This window comes from Fusarium mangiferae (assembly GCF_900044065.1).
Source record: "Fusarium mangiferae strain MRC7560 genome assembly, contig: FMAN_scaffold006, whole genome shotgun sequence".
Classification (NCBI taxonomy): domain Eukaryota; kingdom Fungi; phylum Ascomycota; class Sordariomycetes; order Hypocreales; family Nectriaceae; genus Fusarium; species Fusarium mangiferae.
Window position 1 is genome coordinate 1497148 of NW_024573926.1, and position 20969 is coordinate 1518116.

General features: G+C 50.0%; 6 protein-coding genes across 6 annotated transcripts; 2 read left to right on the plus strand and 4 right to left on the minus strand.

Annotated features, from left to right (window-relative positions):
* Nucleotides 1-192: 192 nt before the first annotated feature.
* FMAN_03218 (putative hydroxymethylglutaryl-CoA synthase) lies at nt 193-2018 on the minus strand (the record flags this gene model as incomplete). The annotated part of the gene is made up of 4 exons (XM_041832007.1): nt 193-330; nt 390-1462; nt 1588-1690; nt 1962-2018. 4 exons carry the CDS (start codon nt 2016-2018, stop codon nt 193-195), a joined length of 1371 nt encoding a protein of 456 aa, XP_041682514.1.
* A 3481-nt stretch (nt 2019-5499) lies between these two features.
* FMAN_03219 (uncharacterized protein) lies at nt 5500-7518 on the minus strand (the record flags this gene model as incomplete). The annotated part of the gene is made up of 1 exon (XM_041832009.1): nt 5500-7518. The coding sequence occupies one exon, from the start codon at nt 7516-7518 to the stop codon at nt 5500-5502; it is 2019 nt and encodes a 672-aa protein (XP_041682515.1).
* A 2044-nt stretch (nt 7519-9562) lies between these two features.
* On the minus strand, nt 9563-10300 carry FMAN_03220 (uncharacterized protein; the record flags this gene model as incomplete). Its single annotated transcript, XM_041832010.1, has 1 exon — nt 9563-10300. The coding sequence occupies one exon, from the start codon at nt 10298-10300 to the stop codon at nt 9563-9565; it is 738 nt and encodes a 245-aa protein (XP_041682516.1).
* Nucleotides 10301-14764: 4464 nt separating this feature from the next.
* On the plus strand, nt 14765-17036 carry FMAN_03221 (uncharacterized protein; the record flags this gene model as incomplete). Its single annotated transcript, XM_041832011.1, has 2 exons — nt 14765-15975; nt 16022-17036. 2 exons carry the CDS (start codon nt 14765-14767, stop codon nt 17034-17036), a joined length of 2226 nt encoding a protein of 741 aa, XP_041682517.1.
* Nucleotides 17037-17856: 820 nt separating this feature from the next.
* Nucleotides 17857-18918, minus strand: FMAN_03222 (uncharacterized protein; the record flags this gene model as incomplete). The annotated part of the gene is made up of 2 exons (XM_041832012.1): nt 17857-18750; nt 18799-18918. The coding sequence occupies 2 exons, from the start codon at nt 18916-18918 to the stop codon at nt 17857-17859; spliced, it is 1014 nt and encodes a 337-aa protein (XP_041682518.1).
* A 590-nt stretch (nt 18919-19508) lies between these two features.
* Nucleotides 19509-20688, plus strand: FMAN_03223 (putative SEC13-protein transport protein; the record flags this gene model as incomplete). The annotated part of the gene is made up of 4 exons (XM_041832013.1): nt 19509-19511; nt 19611-19652; nt 19759-19874; nt 19932-20688. 4 exons carry the CDS (start codon nt 19509-19511, stop codon nt 20686-20688), a joined length of 918 nt encoding a protein of 305 aa, XP_041682519.1.
* Between the last annotated feature and the right edge of the window lie 281 nt (nt 20689-20969).

A 20969-nucleotide genomic window follows, 5' to 3' on the forward strand; every position in this document is an offset into this window, starting at 1 on the left:
CTATCATCATCCGCTGTATTCTTCTTCCCCGTGCGTCTAGTTTTCTCCCATTGAAGTCATCATGTTCATGATATGCTTACTGTAGGTCCATAGCTGTAATGGAACCAAGTCCAGAAGCGAAAAATGTCTCGTATAAAATGTTGTTCGAGCAAGGATTCTTTGGTTTTTTTTTTTTTTTCAAAAAATGATCCTTTACTCCTTGATAGCGTACTCGCGCTTGAACATGTCGTCGACCTTGGTAAGGTAGTAAGTACCAGGGGCGATGGTGGAGGCGTCGCCCTTGGGAGTGTAGTCCTTCTGGAGATGAGCCTGCTTTCGGAGGTTGCACATCTAAGAGAAATAGTTAGCACACGTTTTCAATGTATTGCGTCGAAGTATTCTCTATTTACCTCGTCGTAGGTCTCAGGGGGGACAGCGCGGCGGGCCTCAAGACGGGCAGGGATGCTGAGGACGCTGGAGATCTTCTCAACGCTGCCGTTGATGCGGAAAGACAGGAAACTGGCAGCAAGACCGGATCCGTAGCTGAAGAGACCAATTCGCTTGCCCTCAAGAGCCTTGTTGTCGACAACGCTGATCAAACTGGCAAGACCACCCCAGACACTGCCACAGTACATGTTACCGCAGTTGGTGGCGACCTGGATGGAGGGGTTGACACGCTCCTGGAAACGCTTCTTGGTGAGGGCCATGAAGGTCTTCTCAACAACCTTGTCGGTCAAGGACTTCTCGTAGTCCATGTCACGGAGCTCAGGAGCGACCTCGGCGAAAGCAGGAGAGTCGGCATTGGCGAGGTAGTCGTGGTAGAGGAGACGAGCGTAAGACTTCTGGACAAGCTTGCAAGTAGGGGAGTGGAAAGCAAGGTAGTCGAAGCGGTCGAGGCTAGTCTTGGTAGAGTCGTCACCGTTGGAAGCACCGTTGGTGCCGTTAGTGGCCTGCTTGGCCTCACGCTTGCAGTAAGCGCGGTAGGCGGCATCGAGGGCCTTGGTGTAGCAGTTGACGGAGTAGTGGCCATCAACATAGGGGTACTCGCTGGTAAGGTCGGGCTTGTAGAAATCGTAGGCGTGCTGCATGTAGGTACCACGCAGACCGGGCTCGGCGACAATAGGGGCGTTAGGGCCGATCAGGAGAGCGACGGCACCAGCACCACCAGTGGGGCGAGCGTTACCCTTGGCATAGAGAGCAATATCACCGGCAACAACGATAGCATCGCGACCGTCCCAAGCGGAAGACTCAACCCAGTTGATGGCGTTGAAAACAGCGTTGGTACCACCGTAGCAAGCGTTGATAGTGTCGACACCCTCGATGTTGGTGTTGTCGCCGAAAAGCTGCATAAGAACACTCTTGACGGACTTGGACTTGTCGAGAAGAGTCTCAGTACCGACCTCGAGGTAACCAATCGAGTTGGGGTCGATGTTGTAGTTCTTGAGGAGCTTGGAGGTAGCAGTAAGGGCGAAAGAGTAGATGTCTGTAGAAATCGCACGTTAGCGGTGATCCAATGGCATCATGAGATTTTGCCAGGACGCGGTGAGGACAGGCGCATTGCGCTAAGATCGTCTTTTCAGGGGACGGTGAAGAATTGGGGAAACTTACCCTCGCGGTCGTCGCAGAAGCTCATCTTGGTCTGGCCAAGACCAATGGTGTACTTTCCGGCGCTAACGCCATCGAACTTCTCGAGCTCAACCTGATCAACATACTAGAGAGCAAATAAAATTGTGGTTAGCTGGGGTCATCAAAGAGGCGCTCGTTCAAGCGTTGGGATAGAGGGGCACAATCTGAATGGAGGGGCACACGACCAGAACCCGAACACGAGAGTAATAACGCAGGGACCTTTTTTGTCCCATCCAAAAAGTTTGGTGAGGGGCAAGATTCAACGACAACAGTTCCCAGCAGAAACATGAGACCATGAGGGCATTGAAGATTGTGTGGCGATCGCGAACAATCGCAGAGGGAATGTCTCAGCTTACCTGGCTAGGGACATAAAGCTCAATGGCCTTGATGCCAATGTTCTGAGGACGAGACATGATGAATTATTTGGGGAGAGAAAGAGACGGTTGGTGGGGGAGAAGAAGCAGAAGAGGAAGGAAGACAAAGAGAAGAAGAGATGGAAGAGAAGTCGAGAGAGAAGAAGAGGATGTGGAGATATCTTATAATAAGACGACGACAAGGGAAAGGAAGGGAAGGGAAGGGAAGGGGGGGCCCGGAAGAAGAGCGCGAGATTGCGGGTTCAGGGTCAAGCAGTAGAGAGTGCGTCTCTGTAGGAGTGGTCTTGGTGCTTGTTAGGTTGAGATGGACTGAGATTGGATCTCCAAATCCAAGGTGAGGTGAGGTACTCTGTACTGTAGACGGACGGGGTGTGATTTCAGTGAGTAAGTGGCCGTGGCGGGGTGAAACGAGTGACCTTCACTTGTTGGGCGGGTTAGTTAGATTCAGAGGTATCAAGTTTTTCACCGCCCTTTGCCTTTTTCCACTGGATAGACGCTGCACTGTTGGCCTCTCGTGTAATTGGATTGGCTGCGTCTGGTTTCTGAGGCACTTGTAGGCTTGGAGTTAAGGTCATGGATCCTTGGATCATGGTCATGATGGACGACAACCAACTTGATAAGAAGCTTGGACGTCAAACAATAACACTCAGTCTATATTGTTCTGACCTAGATACGCATCGAGGTCAATAGAATACTCTCCCTCTGATAGTAACACCGAGCCATACGGTGATATGACTCGAGATCATGTCAACAAACAAGTCATGATCTTACTACACACTCTTGCAGCAACCGAGAATTTTTTTGGTCTCCTCCTCTTCCCGCTCCTGGCTTCTGCAGCACATGTCGCCTCCTGCCAGGGGCAAGCCTCAACCGGTGGGTGCCGGGCCAAGATGTACCTGGTGTGCTTGACAGCGGTCCTATTCGGGCTTGTCTTGTTGTGATGGGATGGTGTGGATTAGTTGCTGGTTGGTGGGACCTTGAACGGGTATAATTGAGTGCCTGCGGTAGCGGTAGCGGTAGCTGCTGGAAACACGAACACGACAGCACATAGTCACTAGTGGTAGGTGATGAACCTGGATTTCTGGTAAGGCTTGATATCCGGTAATTAATCCCCCTGTAATTAGTACAAGGCGATCCTTCAATACCCAGTATTCCCAACGGGCAGTGGCATAATATCCGTGTGCTCATCTATTGGCTTTCAAAGCAATCGACAGGTTGTTGGGAGTGTGGTCTGTGGTACAGTTACAGTTACAGTTGCAGCAGGCAGGCCTCTTCGCTTGTTGGCGTTTAGTTAAACAATGTTTCGAGGAACCCTACTCAGTTCAGTAGCTGATCTGCACTACCTACCCTTTAGAGTAACTTTCCGAAAATGAATTCTTTGTTAAGACTCTCTCAGAGAAGAGCTTACACCCTTTCTTAGTAAGACTTCGGGGCATGGTCTATAACAGTAGCAAACCGGTTTTTGTCAGAGCCAATGGAATTACTTGTCCAGTCTGTGATGAGGTGCTCACTCTTGCGGTGCTACGAACCTCCAACTCAAACTCCACCAGACACAAACGGGAGGCCGTGGCCTAGAACCCGTCTTTTCCCAGGGACTACCCGCTAATTAGCAGCGGACAACAGCGTATCATCGCTTCTAATCCCGCATCACAGCGCTTACCCTTTTTTGGACAGTTCCATTTCATCCCATCAACAGCTTCGATATTCTTCAACTTCGCCCACGTACTCGATTCACACAATACAACACTATCAAGACTCTCCATGTCTATCATATCTTGCATATCATCGTATTCTTATGAGACTATAGTGTCAGCACTAAAACCATCCACATCATTGGACCATACATGCATGGCTACATAGGCCTGACTTCCAGCGACTTGACTTGGCTGGAATCACTCAATGGGCGTGTCCCACTCTCTCATCGCTCAAGTTCTTTGGGTCCATCTGCCGTTCGCGTTCTGCATTGCGTGTATGGATGGCTTATTAGTGTTTGCTTCTTCCAAGTACACCCCAACCATGGCTACCTTAGGTAGTTTTACTTCTCCACGCACGATATGCTAGCAGAGGCAGCCATGATGTGATTTCGACTGCTTGCCTCAAAACTGCTCATCTGCTACACATTTGTTTCCAGTACTATGTGATGACAACTCTTCGATATCCTTTAGGCTCTGCGCCCCCGCCAGTATTATGGCCAAACACCTTACTGACATCTCCAGCGTTCTCGGAGAGTACCTACGCTTCTGGACATGAGAAATTTATCGACATGCGTCCCACGTAGTGCCCCGTCTTTAGCGTCATGTTCCGGTTTGTCCCTCATGTGCAACTTTCTTCATCATACAATCCCTGGCTTGTGACGACGTCAACTCGTACTTCATTATCAATCGCTCAGCATAAGATCCGCCGCATTCCGTTCTTCGGCGTGGGTCAAAACCGTGGTCCTAAGTCTGATACAGCTAGCCTCCAAGACTTTGGCACACTTTTGTGTCCAAGTCCGCCGCTATTCGGCCTAAGATAATCAACGTGCAGATTCCTGCATCTCAGGCACTACCATCACGCCTGATTGATTATCGCTCAAGATTTTCAGATGGGGTCGGTTGTCGTAGAACCTGGATGGTATCCATCTAAAGTCTACGTACCTCTGGGACACGGGCCGTGGGGATGGCAAAACTATCGCCTTCTTACGCCTCATGGAAGGATTATCAACATATGCATTATAACGTTTCAAACGAATCCATGAGAAGCTGAAGAATGATAAGATAAGACTCAGCGTGCAACCGTCTTCGGATTGCGCTCTCTTATTCGGGTCGATCATACTCAAAGCTACCTAGCCTCCTAGCCTTGTAAGCCGCATCGCATCCCTTTTGTGCATCATCGCAGGGACCTGCATGGGTAAAGGTCCATCGTAACGACACGTTATTAGTGGCATTTTGACAGACTCGGATCCTTTTGCGAATTCGACCGTTCAACGTGGTCCGTATTGTTCGGTTACTCTTGGTTCCAGAACTCAGATAGCCTTCATCTTCCTCCTCTCCTCGATTACTGCGCACACTACTCCTTATCTCTTGGTCCAAGCAACCCCGTAAGGATCTAACCGACCCCAGATCCTGCCCCTGGCATGACGTATTGGTACAACGGCTTCGATCTCGAATCTCATGCATCTTTTGCCGGGGGGTGAGAATGCCTGTCGCTCTCGTGTTCGCTCAACTAATGTTTCCCTCATATGGATGTAATAACGGAGACAGGTTGGAGTACACGGAACTCTCCGCAAAAGTCATTGACTTAGATGTGATGAAAGTCGCATAGCCCACAAGATGGACTATCATTGTGCTAACTTTTATGGTACAAGTGTCACTGTGAAAAGGGAAACTTGACAAACTAAAGTTTGACTATTAAGTGTATATTAAAAAGTGACGCTGACGCTATTGAAGATGATCAATCTTTTAAGTTGACAGATACAGAAAACTCCCATCCAACGCCGCTGTATGCTTTCTCTATCAGACTCTTCCATTCATGCAAATGATTACGAGGCAGTGTTGGGGGTGTCGTATCCAGAATCAGAAGTTCCCTTGGACTTGGTTACTTCCTCGTCTGGAACCTCCAGTTTCTTCTTTTCCTCGGCTTCCTTAGGCGTGTCTTCAGATTTCTCCGCATCCTTCTCGTCCTTCTTTTCATCCTTCTTCTCGTTGCTGCGGTTTTCAGTCTCGGATTCGGTATCAGAATCAGAAGAGTCGGAGCCAGAGCTCTCGCCGTTACTCTTTCGCTTGGCCTTAGCCTTGGCCTTCTTCGCCTTTGCTCGTTCCTCCTTGCGTTTCTTCTTGGCTTCCGCCTTGCGGGCCTCCTGCTCCTCCTTGCGTCGCTTCTCCGCATCCTCGATTTCCTTCTGCTTCTTCTCCTTGCGGGTTTCTACCACCCACTCATCAACAGCGTCAATGGCGGCCTCAGGGTTGCGCTTGTGCTTGAGAAGCAATCCTTGGATTTCAGCAGGGCTGAATTCGAGCTCGGGCATCTTGGTAGCAAACTTATCGGCGAGAGCATTAACTCGCTCCATGGTCTCCTGGCGGGTCTTTTCAGCCAATGCAGCCTGCTTCTGAACCTCATCGGGTAGCAGGATTTCCACATCCTTTCCAGACGTACCCTCTCCCTCATAAGGGGCGTAGATGGCACGGAAGATAGAGGCACTCATATCAGCGTCGGCACGACCGAATTCAACAATCATATCGACACGGCCAGGACGGATGAGAGCCTTGTCCAACTTCTCAAGATGATTTGTAGTCATGATAAGGACGCGTCCTTCTTGAGATGCAACACCATCGAGTATATTGAGGAGTCCCGATAGTGAAAGTCGACCTGGGAGCGCAGGTGCTGTAGTAGGGGGGAGACCAGGCTTGGCGGGTGCGGTGGTGACGGGCACAACTGCATCCTCTGTGTTTTCACCCTTTGTATCCTCACGAGTGTGAGTGAGACCAGCAGTGTCAATATCCTCCAGAAGTACTACACAACGGCGAGGGAGCTCGGCAAAGAGGGTTGCGAGGTTCTCTTCACTAGCCATGGTAGAGCTCAAACTGACCATGTAGATTCGCATGCGAAAGAAACCAGCCAAGGCCAGACTAAGCGAACTCTTTCCGGTTCCAGGGGGGCCGTAAAGAAGATAGCCACGGCGGTAAGGGATACCGCGGTTGGAGTACCAGCGGCGGGTGTTGGGGTCAAGATAGTCGGTGACGTCTGCAATCACGTCTTGCTTGACCTTTTCGTTGAGGATAACCGTAGAAATGGGGCGACTAGCTCGACTCATGCATCGTTGCCATGTAGGATCGCCGCCATTTTGACCAAGTGAACCACGGTAAATGATGGTCTTTTTCTCGTCCTTTTTCAGATACTGTTCACGAGCATCGACAAGGAGCTCCTTAATGATACGGGGGTTGCGGCCGAAGCAGGAGATGGACAGCTCCTCTCGCTCGCTCGAGGTGAGGAACCCGGAGCGCTCACGGTTCTCATGGCGCTCGAAGAGAAGGACATGGCCCTTGTACCAGAAGAAGTGAGAACCGACCGAAGGGGTATACTGGAGAGGCTTCTTAGTTGAGCCAGAATCTTCCTCTTCGTTGTCGTCGTCGTCCCATCGAAACAAGAACCAACTCCTAGAGTTGATGTTGGTGTTGACCATGAAACGTCGAGAACCTTGGGCAAATCGTTGGTTTGCCACCCAGGCCATCACTATGTTGTAGATTTCATCATCGGTGCGAATACGTACAGCAGACATGAGATGCTGACCGATAATGCTCCATGAATACTCAGTGATATAGTTCCAGGCAAACATGATACCGGAGATAACCAGGAGGAGGGGGATGTAGAGGTTAAGGTCGATACCGAGATAAGCATGGACGATACTTGAAAAGGTGGAAAAGCCAGGGAATAGAAAGTCCAAGATGGCGAACTGTGAAGGAGGTGCAGTTGGGAGACCAGCGGCCTCGCCAGTTGTGTTGAGGGTCTCCATACTTTGGGCGTGGGAGATGGACTGCAGGAACGCCAATGGTCCTATCATGCTAACGTGCGTCGAAGAGTGTTTTATGTAAAGAGTGTATGACAAGCACGCAGAGAGCAAGAAATCTCCGGACCTGAAGTAAGGATGTTAGGAATGCCTAAAGCAAAGGGCTTCCTCAGCTGATGCTAAACTCACACAAGTCTTGTTGTTGCTGGGGGAGGTCTCTCCTTGCAGAGAAGGATAGTTGAGGCCTATGATGAATATGGCTAGAGATGATGGAGGTGAGTTGAGTGAGAGGAAAAGTTGAAGTGAGAGAGGCGACGAAAGGTTTTATAAGCGTCAAGTCTGTATGCACGAAACGTGATACTGGTGCGTACTAGAGAAAGAGGCATCCCCACCCTCATCATCTGCGTAAGGGCGCCATCAGCCTTACAGCTCACGAGTTGAGCCACTTGAGTCACAGCCCGCGTAAACCAACTAGGATCGATTCTCCACGCCGTGACACAAGTGGAAAAGTGGTTTTGCGTGTGGGGTAGAGATTGGCGTTTCCTATTAGACAGGATAATGATTGTCGCGTGAAAAGGCCAGGCATCACAGCGTCATCGTTAGGCAGCAGATCCGTTTTTTACTGCATGAATCTTTTGGGTCAATGATACAGTTTGTGAAGACTCTTTGACACAGAGGAAACACTATCGATCACTCTTTGAATCGTCTATCCTTCCTCCGTGGGCAATGTCGTGATTTTCTTTCTTCCAAATTAGTCTAAATATGTTGTGCTATCATTGCCAACTCTAGATAGAGCCTGATGCACCTGTCCAACGATTAACCCCAACGACCAATGCCTGCTCTTTGTTGACTTGAAAGATCTTTGGTAAGGCAATTGGAGGCTGACCCGCTGACCCTCCTGTGCTCGGCTGCCTCTTTTCTGTGAGCAAAGCGAGTCGAGACATTGGATTGGTTCGAGCTGCATATACAGTACGACACTTACAGGATGACTGCATTTTCCAACGCAATATACATACAGTCAAAGCAGGGATAACTACTGAATCAGGATGTTTCTCTCGTGCCTCAAGACCACTGTCGTCATGTTCAGTCTAGACCTTTTCTCCCCCTTTGTCTATCTATCTATTTGTCTTGTTGACTTACACCGCACTCTTAGCCCAAGCCTCCTGGCGGAGCATCACCCGGGAAGAGTCACGGCGGCGTGGCGATCCAATCGGGCGCTAGACCCTATCTGTTCCACCTGGAGGCTGTGTTTCAACCATTTCCCGGCAAGCGAACACCGGCTGGTGAACATCATTGGCTGATGCGTAAGGTCAAAGGGTCTTGTCGACAGGGGGGCTTAGGGACATTTGATGCATTGCAGACTTTGGTGCATCGCTCAAAGCCGAAGGCGGGTGGGGGACCAAGAAAAATGAAGTAGGCAAACACCAAGGCTTTTTTCTGTTTTACTATCGCAGATATTACGTATCGTAGCTTGTGTATGAGAGGGAGCACACGACACTTCTTGAGTCGTTAGAGGCATGTGAATGGCCGAGACTGTATCCCTACGTCATTTTGCCCTTTAGTTACCCGGTAGCGATCATCGAAAGGTCTAGACCCTCCTGTTTCAAGATGGATATTAACAATTCTGGTTTCGTTCCTTGCTATATAACTCTGTGGCTAAATTGCTAGAACTGTGTCACATTCGATAGAGGCAGTCATTCGTGACGTATTTCAAGCAATTCGAAGAAATAGTTGTAATGCCATTCATACTAGTATAACATTGAAGCACAAGACAAACAGCAGCCACTCATATTATCAAACTATGTTCATGTATAATCGCACCACCAAACTGCAGTTTGAAGTGCAAGAGGTCAATACGCTAGTGGCTATGCCAAGAAGAAGCAATGAACAGCAAAAGCGGCATTCGTTGAGTTGATGCGTGTAAGCAATCATGAAATCATTCATAACCCTTCAGTTGTCTCATAACTGATTTCCATAACGCCATGTTCGCCATCCCAAGTTTGTTAGCTATACATTTCCAAATACAATCATCAACGTGAACAGAAAGCACAGCACTACTCAATAGGTTCTGCTCGTCAACGCTGTCTCAAGACTAATATTAATCTTCATCAGAACTCCAACCGTCTGATTCTGAAGAGGGACCTCCTCTACCTCCTGGGTGGTTCTGACCAGTCAAGTCGATAAAAGGAGCTCCGCCAGGCATTCCACCGGGCATTTGGGGATGCATGGGAGGTGGAGGAGGCATGTGAGGAGGAGGAGGGCCAGCGTACCCGCCCATCATCGGGGCAGGAGGAGGACCGCCACCGAAATTGGGATCATAGCCTTCATCGTAGATACCATCGCCGTAGCCGGCATCATAACCTGGGCCTCCGTCGTAGCCTCCGTCCATGGGTGGGGCCATCGGAGGCGGAGGTGGATGTTGTGGTGGGGGGCCGCCGTTCATATTCATCGGCTGAACCACCGGCCGAGGAACGGCTCCGTCGAAGTGCTTACGGGAGCCACCTCCGCTCTTGTGGCTCCGTCCACTTCGCTTACTATGTCCACTGCTGGTGCTACCCCTACTGCTACCGCTGTAGTAGTAGCTGTTGGGATGAACAACCCAGTAGAGTTGTGTGTCGGACTGATCCCAGTTAGAGAACGTCGAGCCACCGGAACTGACTGAACGGTCATCACGGTAGTCTCTTGTTCTCTTCTTGACAGCTGTAGCTCCAGGTGGTGCTCCAGCTACCCATGAGAGAAAGCGGAGAGCCTTGGGCTGTTTCTTGGGTATCCGGGTATAAGTAGTCGTCCATGCCGATGAGCGGCTGTCATCTGAGTAGACGGAAGAACGTGACATGGTGGATTATTAGATATGGTAATTACTTGGAGAATGAGGCGGGGCGGGTGGCGATGAGTTTGTGAAGTCAGAATGTGTAGATGGTGTGCAGTTCACGAACCAAAGCAGTGAACTGAGGCTGGTGTTGTGCTGAAGGCAAGGTGATGCTTGCCAAGCGTGGTAGAATGGGCAATAGAATGAAGGGGGTTCCTTGTTCAAGAGAGAAGAGATCGACATGAAGAGCTAAAGAAGAAAGGACGAGGCAAACGAGAGACGGACATGGGAGCTTCATATAGACGGGAACTAAACACACGGACTAGGCGAGGTCTACACAACGTCTACGTACTTGGAATTGACCATTGCACAAAAGCAATCGTCAGGATCGGCTGCCTCGTCAAGGCATCTCATATTCTGCGGGCGACGAGAAAAGAGGCTATTGTCTCCTATGGTTGTTGCACATTGCACAACAGGACAGGCCGTAGTAGCGGCAGAAGCAAAGAACGACAGGGGGAGTTTGGAGTCAGCAAGTCAGTGGGTGTCGAGACCGTCCGTCGTGCAGCGTCTTCTGTGCGAGCAGGCTTACACAATACGACTCTCCAGGTGATGTGCAGGACGGTACGGTACCGGTACGCTGCAAGTGACGGGCCGCCAGTTAATTTTGGCTGACGGCGGGAGGGAACAGACGTTCCTTGAGGCTCTCGGGCGAGCAGCCAAGGAGTCATGGACGCTGTGCAAGCTGGACGATCGTGCGCCACGTTCGCCCTGCTTTGGAGAGGGGTAAGGTGATAGATGATCTAGGACAGAGATGAGGGTGTAAGAGATGCAAATCTCGTGGGCGAGTAGTTTAATGTGAAGCGAACACACTGCACGTTGTAGTGGTTCGCCAGTCAGAAGTGGTCAAGCTGGACTAATCATCATCAAGTAGATAATAAGAAATTGAGTTGAACTATGCGATTGATAGCTCGGGTTGATCAACTCAATTGGCCACGGAACACGAACAGACAGACACCGCTCATGGAACTGAATTGGCCGAGAGTCCAAGTTCCTTGAAACTTGGCTGACACAAGACCCGTTCGACAGCATAATCCACGAACGAATATCATAAAAAATCAGGACACTTTCACTAAACACAACAGGCTGCGGAGCCATGCGAACGCTCGAGGACAGTGGATAACTGACGCCTAGACGTCATGCAGCTGCATGCATTTCGCTGTGGCTGCCTTTTCCTCTTTTCTCACTGCCTCTTATCTGGAGCGAAACAAGTTAAACGAGGCTGCAGTGCGGTGGTCTGCTCTCTGCGGTGCGTTTTCAAGCGGTGATGTTGAGCCGCAACGATTGGCTGCTGGAGCATGCAAGCTGCCGCCGTAACAGGGTTGACTGGTTGGTTATGCGTGAGAGAGGGGGGTTGTGCTGTGACATGATGGGATTGGAAGAGGTTTTATGCAGTTCCGAGGTGAGCAGGAATGTGACGGGGTTGAAAAATAACCGCCTTTGGAAAGGGTAGAGTTGCTCTTTGGAGTCAAGAGGCATGTGGAAGTGCAGAAACGAAACGAAACATGAATTATAAGGCTGACGACCCAGGGATAAAGGGTCGAGAGTTGCATGCTGTGAGTGCCTTTCTGAGCTTCATTGATAAACTATTCTAGGACTTTATAGGTTGCCGGATGTGAATTTTTGATTGTAGGGTAACATGTAGTCGTTGGCCTGATAACAGAGACTGTGTATTTGATACTCTGGTAGCATACCTGTACAGTATACAAGGTCTGACAATCTAACATATACTTTCCCTGGTACAATCACCATTTCACACAGATCACCACTTTGAAGGATTCATCTTGTCAACCGTGTGATCTGTGGACTATGCGAGTGCTCAACTTGTTGTCTAATGACATTCATGTTGAGCATGTGGTTTAGACACCCAGCAACCCGAGAGTTGGGTTAAGTATCATGGTTGGTTCATTTGTTAACCGGCAGTTGGAAACTACTGTACCCCAGAAATGACAAGAGAGTGGGCTAGAAAAAACAAGGCGAGCATTTTCAACGCTTCATTTTCAACCGGTGTGGCAGATATAAGAGAGAGATCTCACCTACCTGTGCAAAGATCAATGAGAACCATCTGTCTGACACCATCTTCTCAGTGACAACGCATACATCGAAATCGTCCAACTTTGTCTGCATCTTGAGATACTCGAGACGAAGACTCTGGTTGGATAGTGTTAGTACCCTGAGAGCAAGTGCGCCGTTGAGCATGCTCCGAGTCGTGTTGCACGTTTCCGAAGCATAATACAGTAGACTACATGAACCTGAGAGACAGCCAAAGCTCAACACAGGTGAGATGAGGGATACCCCACGTGCAAGCCATCAGGGATACAGGGAGGGAGAGCCGACTAGCCGACCGTTGGATGCTATTCAGAACGAACTGGGAAATTAGCATCGACAAAGCCCTCGCTCTGTGCAAATCGACAAATGACAATTCTACAATTCTAGAAGACGAGTAGGAAAAAACTTGGATATTATGTGGATCTATTATGAAGATGGGGTTTTCGCTTGAGTGAGCAAATATTTAGATCATCTTGGTGAGATCAGCGGAGACCAGGAATGACAGACACTGACGGGCTGAGACCTGGGAATCAGGAGACAACATGCATCGCTGCCGGTTCGGCCGGGATCGCCCATTTCGTGCAGTGCGATGTGAGGAATGTGATGGAAGTAAGGAAGCGCCTGAACTTGAGTGCTGACAAGCCATGCAGTGAAACAGAGAATGGGAGTCAGTTCATGGCTTACTTCACCTGATCTTGTTCCAACGATGACTAGATTGCCCATCTTTAATAGACCCTGAACTCATCACGGCAGTTTGAACTCGACTGTACATAAACAAAAGGTACCATTCACACAAGGATCTTGGCGCGTGAAAAACCAACTGGAACCGATAATGGAAGGCCAATGCCTCGGAGTGTGCTACCGGTGCTGCACAATCCCTAGTCAGGTTTGGTGGCCAAGCGGGAGAAGAGCCGACGGTGACAGTAGGTATCCATGACAATGGATGACTGAAAGACATGGAATCATTGCCGAGACTTCCAATGATGAAGATGATGGCAACGACTAGTTATATCCATACTATGTTTGGTATACCTTAGTTACGGTAGTCTGCATCATGATGTGTCGAGGGAATGGATAACTGACTGACTGACTGACTGACTGCAAATACGAGGATCCACCGCGTTAACACTAATATCAACACCCAACTATGCATGCATATCCGTACACAAACCCTCAAAAATAGATAGAGTCTTGCGAGCAGCCAAGTTCCGATGACCAATGACGCAGGAATGAAACCTCTCCATTAGTGATCCATCCACAAAGACAAGCCCGATGCTGCTCGCTGAAACCGCTCCAAGCTGCTTCACTGGCTGTTGCTCGAAACGGGGTCCTCGGTCCACCAATCGCATGATTCAGGGCGCTCACTCGACCCTAGCCCAGGTCCGCCGTTCCAAATCTGGCCCCAGGTAGCCAGGTACTTGCACTGCCAGCCCAGGGGGATTTGTGGTTTTTATGTACTGTACCCTCTGATGATGGGGAGAGAGGGGACACACATTGGGGAACACGGAGGGTTCAATTGCAGATAAGAGAGTTAATCTTTTGCAGATCATGACTGCTTGATGGGATTAAGAATGTGCTGAGTGTCGCACAACCGCCTTCTTCCTCGTGCGTGCCTCTTCTTTGTGTCTCGAGTTAGGCCTCTATTAAGCTTTCTCGCGCCCTGAACTCTTCTGGTAGTTAACTCAACTCAGGTCCAAGGAAAACAAAAAACCTACGCTGAGTTGCTAGCTCAGGCTGTTCTAGACCATCTTGAGCCTAGCCCAGACTCCCTAGAGGTCTTCCCCTTTCCAGACCAGTTCTGACTGGCTTAGGATGGGGCGTTGGGTCCACCAGAGCCCGCTGGGAAAGTCGGGACCCTCTCTTGGTATGGCGCCTGCTTGTCTCCTGTTGGTCTGTTCTCCCAGTCTCCCTCCTTCTGTTTCTGTTGTGTAGCCACTCCCAGTCGCTCCCTCGCTCCTCTTCGAAACCCGCTTTCTCTTTCTTGGCTTTTTGCAGTTCTGTCCATCCTGTCAATCCCCATCGATCCATCCATCCCATCCCAACCACGACTTAACAAATCATCACCACCATCATCAATCGAATCGAATCGGTTTCAATCTCTCAAACCACTCTCGCTCATCCGAATATCGACCTGACCCGAGTCATCGAATTTCCCGTTTCGATCTCAATATTCGCTCGCTACACACTGTCTCCTTATCTGACTTTGTCTCCCGAAATCGACTCCCTTCGCCATTGGCTTGCCGACCGCTCCCCTTCGAATCCCGACCGTTCATCGCCCGTTTGATTCTCGACGTCGACTTCAACCTCTCGAAATTCAACGACTTGTAGGGCACGCCCTTGCCGGCGTCTTTGGCTTGAAGCCCTGGCCTCCCTCTCCACCACGCCATGGATCCCAGCAACGGGAAGGACTCTAGCAACTCGCGTCGCTCATCGACTCGGCGCTCGCGTTCCTTGAGGCTGTCCACTGGTAGTGGTGCCGACGATGACTACGACCTCAGTGCGATGATGGTAGCGGATGGCTTCCGACCATCCGATAATGCCACCTCTTCCTCTTCCACAAACCCGACTTCAAACTCCAATACCCAACCCGAATCGTCATTATCATCGACCGAATCTTTTTCCCAACAGTCGGCATCTACAAAGTCATCACAAGCACCTCTTATCTCTGGATCAGACGAAATTGCTCCTGCTATCCGCAATCGACCTTCTAGCATCTCCAAGCCTCACCGAAATCATGATTCCCTTGCTCTTCGAAACGACGGTACATCAACTGCTGACCGATCTCACATACGCAACAACCACAGCCTATCGTCAGACTCTCCTGTTATTCGTGCCGAAAGTCCATATACAGGCCCGTCTGGCCCCTCTCATCCGTATCAGATGTATCCTCAGCGAACAATGAGTGTGGCTACTACATCTACCACCGCCAACGCAGTCATACCAGAAGATCGCTCTTACGGAGGCACTCAAGCTCCAACTCATCCATATGCTCTTTATACACAAAACACCACCTCCGGCGAGAGCAGCACACCCTCTATTCCAGTGGGATTCAATGGCTTGGGAGGAACTTATCAGCGACAACTAGGACCGGATGGGGAAGAGGCAGGTGATTTGGTGGGCCCATTGGGCCATATGGAGGAACTCCCGCCCTACACCAGATATCCGGATAATGCGTATGTGCCTAAACCTGCAACACAAACACCCGTATCGCCAGTATCACCCGTGTCGGAACCCCCATCCCCCAGCAGGGAAATTCCAGGAGCTGGAGGAATTGGTATGGCAACTCGCGATCCTGAGTTCTCATCAACGGATGATGACCTAGCTTTGCCGAGGACCCGGCCTTCAGTCAGAAGCCATGCCTCCGAGGCCAGCCATCACGATATCAACACCGCTGCCGCCGAAACTTCCGAGAAGCCTACTGTCAACAAATGGCAACGTCGGGCAAAGAAGAAGCTCTGGGGAATTGTACCTTACTGGGCTATTTGCCTCCTACTTGTTGGCTTGATTCTCATGGGCATCATCATGGGTGCTGTTATTGGCACTATGCTCACGAAAAACCATAACAATAATCCAGATGAACCCCCCGATCCAAATGAGTAAGTTTTGCCATTGTCCTTCACTATCATGCTAACTCCTGTCCAGCAAATATTCCTACCAACCACCAACCACGACAACATATGACCCTCAGATCATCACAGCCATACCGACTGACTTGCCCCAGATGGCCACAGGGCGGTTTGCACTTCCCAATATTGACCCTAGCCCTCAGAATAGCAATGCCTGTTTCAACGACTCGCAACAGTCATCGGCCTGGTCCTGTGACATTGTCATCCCTATGTGGTCAATTCAAATCGATAGTGGCACAAAACCCAAGTCTAAACCTTGCTACAATATGACTCTCAAAGCTATTCCTGATAAGGACACGCCATTCCCGTGGGGTGCTCAACCTCCCAGCATTCCTCAGCCAACACCTATGGTATTAGTAAACGACACGTTGGAACTTGCACGCGGTCCTGCTTGGTGGATGAGGACAAAGTACAACAAGACTGTCATCGTTTCCGAGAAGAAGTTCGGTGCTGCCCTGAGCAAGCGCGGCTGGGACGGCGACGATGAATACGAAGACTACAATTCTTTCCATCGATTTAAGAACAAGGCCCCCCCAAACGCCAAGAAAGGCGACAAGCCTTGGATATGTACATGGCCAGACACTGTCATCGAGTTCTTTATTTACCCCGGTGAAAATTCTTCGACCTATCACCCGCCTTCCGCGTCAGCTACTGTTTCTGGAGGTGCCACTACCACATACAGCACTTATTCTAGCACATCCACGTCCGACTGGAGCTCTTGGAAACAACCTGTACCCGTGTTCCCCCATGTATACAAGATGGTTGAGCGCCGATTTCTATGGGGTGAACAATCCGTCGCGACTTGCACTCAATACGAGATAGTTGGCAACGGAGATGTAGCGGAGCCTCTCGAAAAAGATGGCAAGAAGATTGTGATGGTCATTGTTGAACAGGAGGATGAGGATGTTGATGACCTGGACCTTACCTTCACAAAGCGCTCAGAACTTGAGACCAAGAAAGCGCTTCGACAGTTGCTGAAACGAACAAACCCGTCACTTACCGATTGTGGTTGCTCATGGACGTCACTATAAAGAGTTGATCTCATTTATATTGCCCTTATTTGGCATGGGCTCACTTATTTATACATGACGAGCCCTGCCATTTTATACCTTACACATTCTTCTTCGATATCACGGCGTTATACATACAAGACCAAGGGGGTCCTTACTGGATGACACGATTCTTATATATCCGTCGTGTCTACACTGATTTTCTGTCATTACTCAAGATTGCATCATGCGAGAAGGAACGAGAGTCATGTAACGGAGTGCATTTTGGGCCACAAATGAAAGGAAGGGAATATCTGGAGTTATTGGAGCGACTGACCGCTTATGAAAAGAAATGCCTATTGATTTATTTAAGTCCTTTGATTTGTGATTTTGTTTAACATTGGCTACAGGCATCTTTTTTCACTGCCAATAGTTCATAAATCCGCTATTATCAGCGTGAAAATACGATTCTAAGTTGTACTTGAAATTATGGTCAATTCAACGTCTGTTGATTCCAATACATTCGTACCCGATGATGACTTTCTCACAATGATGTGAATGAATAGCTATTATATACCTGGACAAAGCGATACCCATCTGCTCCAATGGACCTTGAAGGTCCGGCTTGATCAGTCATGATTCAATTATCCTAGAACGTCGTTCGACTGAGATGTTCGGTGCAAGAACTAGGAAACGAGACTGCGTCCCACAGTGAGTCGTTCATTGTTCCAACTTCCCACCGTGACGTCAATTCGTCTTGATGCGGACTACTCAAATTCGCTGGAGAATGTTCGATAGTATCCTGATTTTGTAAACATAGCCTCGAGGCTGTGTGTCTGATTTCGTCAAGGTCTCGCGGGCGTCACTGAGCGTCTTTTGCAACAGCTTCCTCGTTCTCTGGGGTTTCCCGAATCTCATTATCGATGATGTCTTTCCTTCCATCTCGGAAATCTCGCATTAACGACAAGAAGACTGAGTTCTTCCACTTCTCGCCATCCTCATGCTCAACTGACTCAAGAAGACGCTCTGCAGCATCTGCAACTTCTGATTTTGTCTTTGTCGCCTCAACAGGCTCTGTGACCACTGGCTCCTCTGTCTCAAGAGAAAGGCTGGCAATATCTGGTGTTGCGAGCTTAGTAGGGTTAGACTCCAAGGTCGGCTCAGTGGTTGTCTCCTGTTGCGAGGCTTCTTGAGCTTCAGCCTGCGCTATTGCTGCGTCATTGAGTTCCAGCTCACGAGCCATCTGGTCCATCATGGCGTCAACCTCTTCCATCCCGCCACCGGCGTTGTTAGCCATCCACTTTGACATTTCGTCATCAAAACCAGCCTCTTGAGTCGCCGCAGCATTGCCGTTCATGAAAGCACCGTTGGCCTGGCCATACATAGGACCGAAGGCAGCGTTTGGTTGAACGAATGCGGCTTGGAAGTTCATCTGGGGAGCTGGCTGATGCATCTGAGGTGCGGGCTGGGCGAAGCCATTCTGAAGAGGTTGACGCTGCTGTGACTGATTCGCGAAGCGGTTGAAGTCTGCTGCCCAGTTGCTTACGTCCACGGAGGGAGATTGATGCCCTTGGCGAAACTGTGGCGCTTGCGCAGCGTGAAAGGCTGGCGAGTGTCCTTGTTCAAGGACAGCGGCGTGGGCTGCTAATCTTCCTGCTGCATGATGCTGAGGAATACCTGGAAGAGTTGATGGACCATCCATGAACGCGCCAAAGCCATCTGCGCCTTGCATTTGTTGTGGTGTAGATCTGAAAGACTGATTATGTTCAGTTTATAAGTCTCTGGTGAATACGTGAGTGCTTACAGAGTGACCTTGAGGGCCTGCGCGATCTATGAGTCTGTCTTGATGGTGGCTGACATCTCGGGCCTGGTGATCGATAAGACGCTTGAAGGGTGTTCCTCCGCTACACGAAGCGTCCGCCATGATCAAGTGAGACGTTGGATATATGAGTTGATGAAGATGCTGAGAGAGTATTGAGTAGGTAGGCAGTATACCTCGGCCTATGTGATGGGTCTAGTGGCGCGTATATAGTGATATATAGTAGGACTGTGTGACGTTGAAGCTGTTGAAAACTGATTATGGGAGGCTGAAGATGAAAATGAAGATGCGAGGTTGAAGATGAATAATCCAAGAGCCGCTTTCCCCAGAAATCAAGCCCAAGTTTCCAATTCAAGACCGAGTCCCGATGGCTCGTGATTGCCCGCTCTCCCGCCCCGTCCGGGGAAGCCCCAGCTGCGCCGAGGCAACATTGAACTCGGTACGTACTGCGCCGTTCGGATACAAATGCGGCAAGTGGGGGAGTTGAGGTTCTATCCACCCAAGTCGAGATCACGCTTATATCCACGTGATCTCTAGCTTGGCCAACTGTCACCACCGCCACGGTCTGGCGCGGGCCACCTCAGATAGCTCCAGGCCATGGGCGGTATCGTGTCCTCTGATAGCCACGTTTTCTATATTTCATCCCATTTTCTTGTTTCCTTTTGCGCTGTAACTTCGGTGTGAAATCTAGCAAGATGGTAAGTGATGCATGAATCATGAGATCCCAATCCTGTCCCATCTTTAGCGGGCAACACCCAAACCAAACTTGTTCTATTATAGCTAACCCACCCCTTTAGTCGGCGCAAGTTATCACCAACTCTGGTCATGAGGACATGATTGTACGTTCCCACTCCCGATCGATGCACCTCGAAGCTATGCAATGAATAAACAAGCTCGACACGATATCTCCCCACGACCTCGAATCATACTGACAGCTACTCCCAGCATGATGCTGTCCTCGATTACTACGGGCGCAAGCTAGCTACCTGCTCTGGCGACAAGACGATCAAGATCTTTGAGATTGAGGGCGAAACCCAGCGATTGATCGAGACGCTCAAGGGGTAGGCTTGACATATCCCCATACCTAAGGAGGGGAAACTGACAGGGCCGACTTACAGACATGAGGGTGCCGTCTGGTGTGTCGCTTGGGCGCATCCCAAGTACGGTAACATCCTCGCATCGGCTGGCTACGATGGCAAGGTATTCATCTGGAAAGAGCAGGGCGGACAGAACAACGCGTGGCAGCGAATTTACGATTTCAATCTACACAAGGCCTCGGTCAACGTCGTTTCGTGGTCTCCCCATGAGGCTGGCTGTCTGCTAGCATGCGCCTCCTCCGACGGCAACGTGAGCGTTCTCGAGTTCAAGGATAACAGCATCGACCACACCATCTTCCCCGCCCACGGTCTCGGCGTCAACTCTGTCTCCTGGGCTCCCGCTACTACCCCTGGAAGCATCGTCAGCAGCGCGCCTGGTCCTGGTGCTACCGGCAACCGACGGTTCGTTTCTGGCGGCAGCGACAACGTCCTCAAGATCTGGGCTTTTGATGCTGCTTCTCAGACCTACAAGCAAGAGCGCGAGCCCCTGACTGGACATACCGATTGGGTTCGTGACGTTGCCTGGTCGCCTACTGTCCTCCAAAAGTCCTATATCGCTTCTGCTTCGCAGGACAAGACGGTCCGTATCTGGACATCCGACCCCTCAAACCCCACCCAGTGGGAGTCCAAGGTTCTCAACTTTGAGGCGGCTGTGTGGCGAGTTAGCTGGTCGCTCAGCGGCAACGTGCTGGCGGTAAGCGGACAGGACAACAAGGTGTCGTTGTGGAAGGAGAACCTCCGAGGCGAGTGGGAGTGCGTCAAGACGATTGAGGAATAGATGGAGGCAGAGTAAAGCGCGACGCAACTATGAGTACAAATAGGAGAGCCAGGCGTTCAAGGCAAACAAAAGGGTGATTATCTTGCTATGACCTCTTGATCCTGATGTGGGATGCAATGTGATGAGCGCGAATGTAGCCGAATAACGAACGCTATGCATGGGCTTGCGTATATCACGAGGCTTGGACCAGGTTACTTTTCTGGCAGGATGTTGTGATGATGAAGAGAGCCACTCTGGCTCAGTAATAGAACCGAGAACCTTTAGAAATGTTATGTTATCGA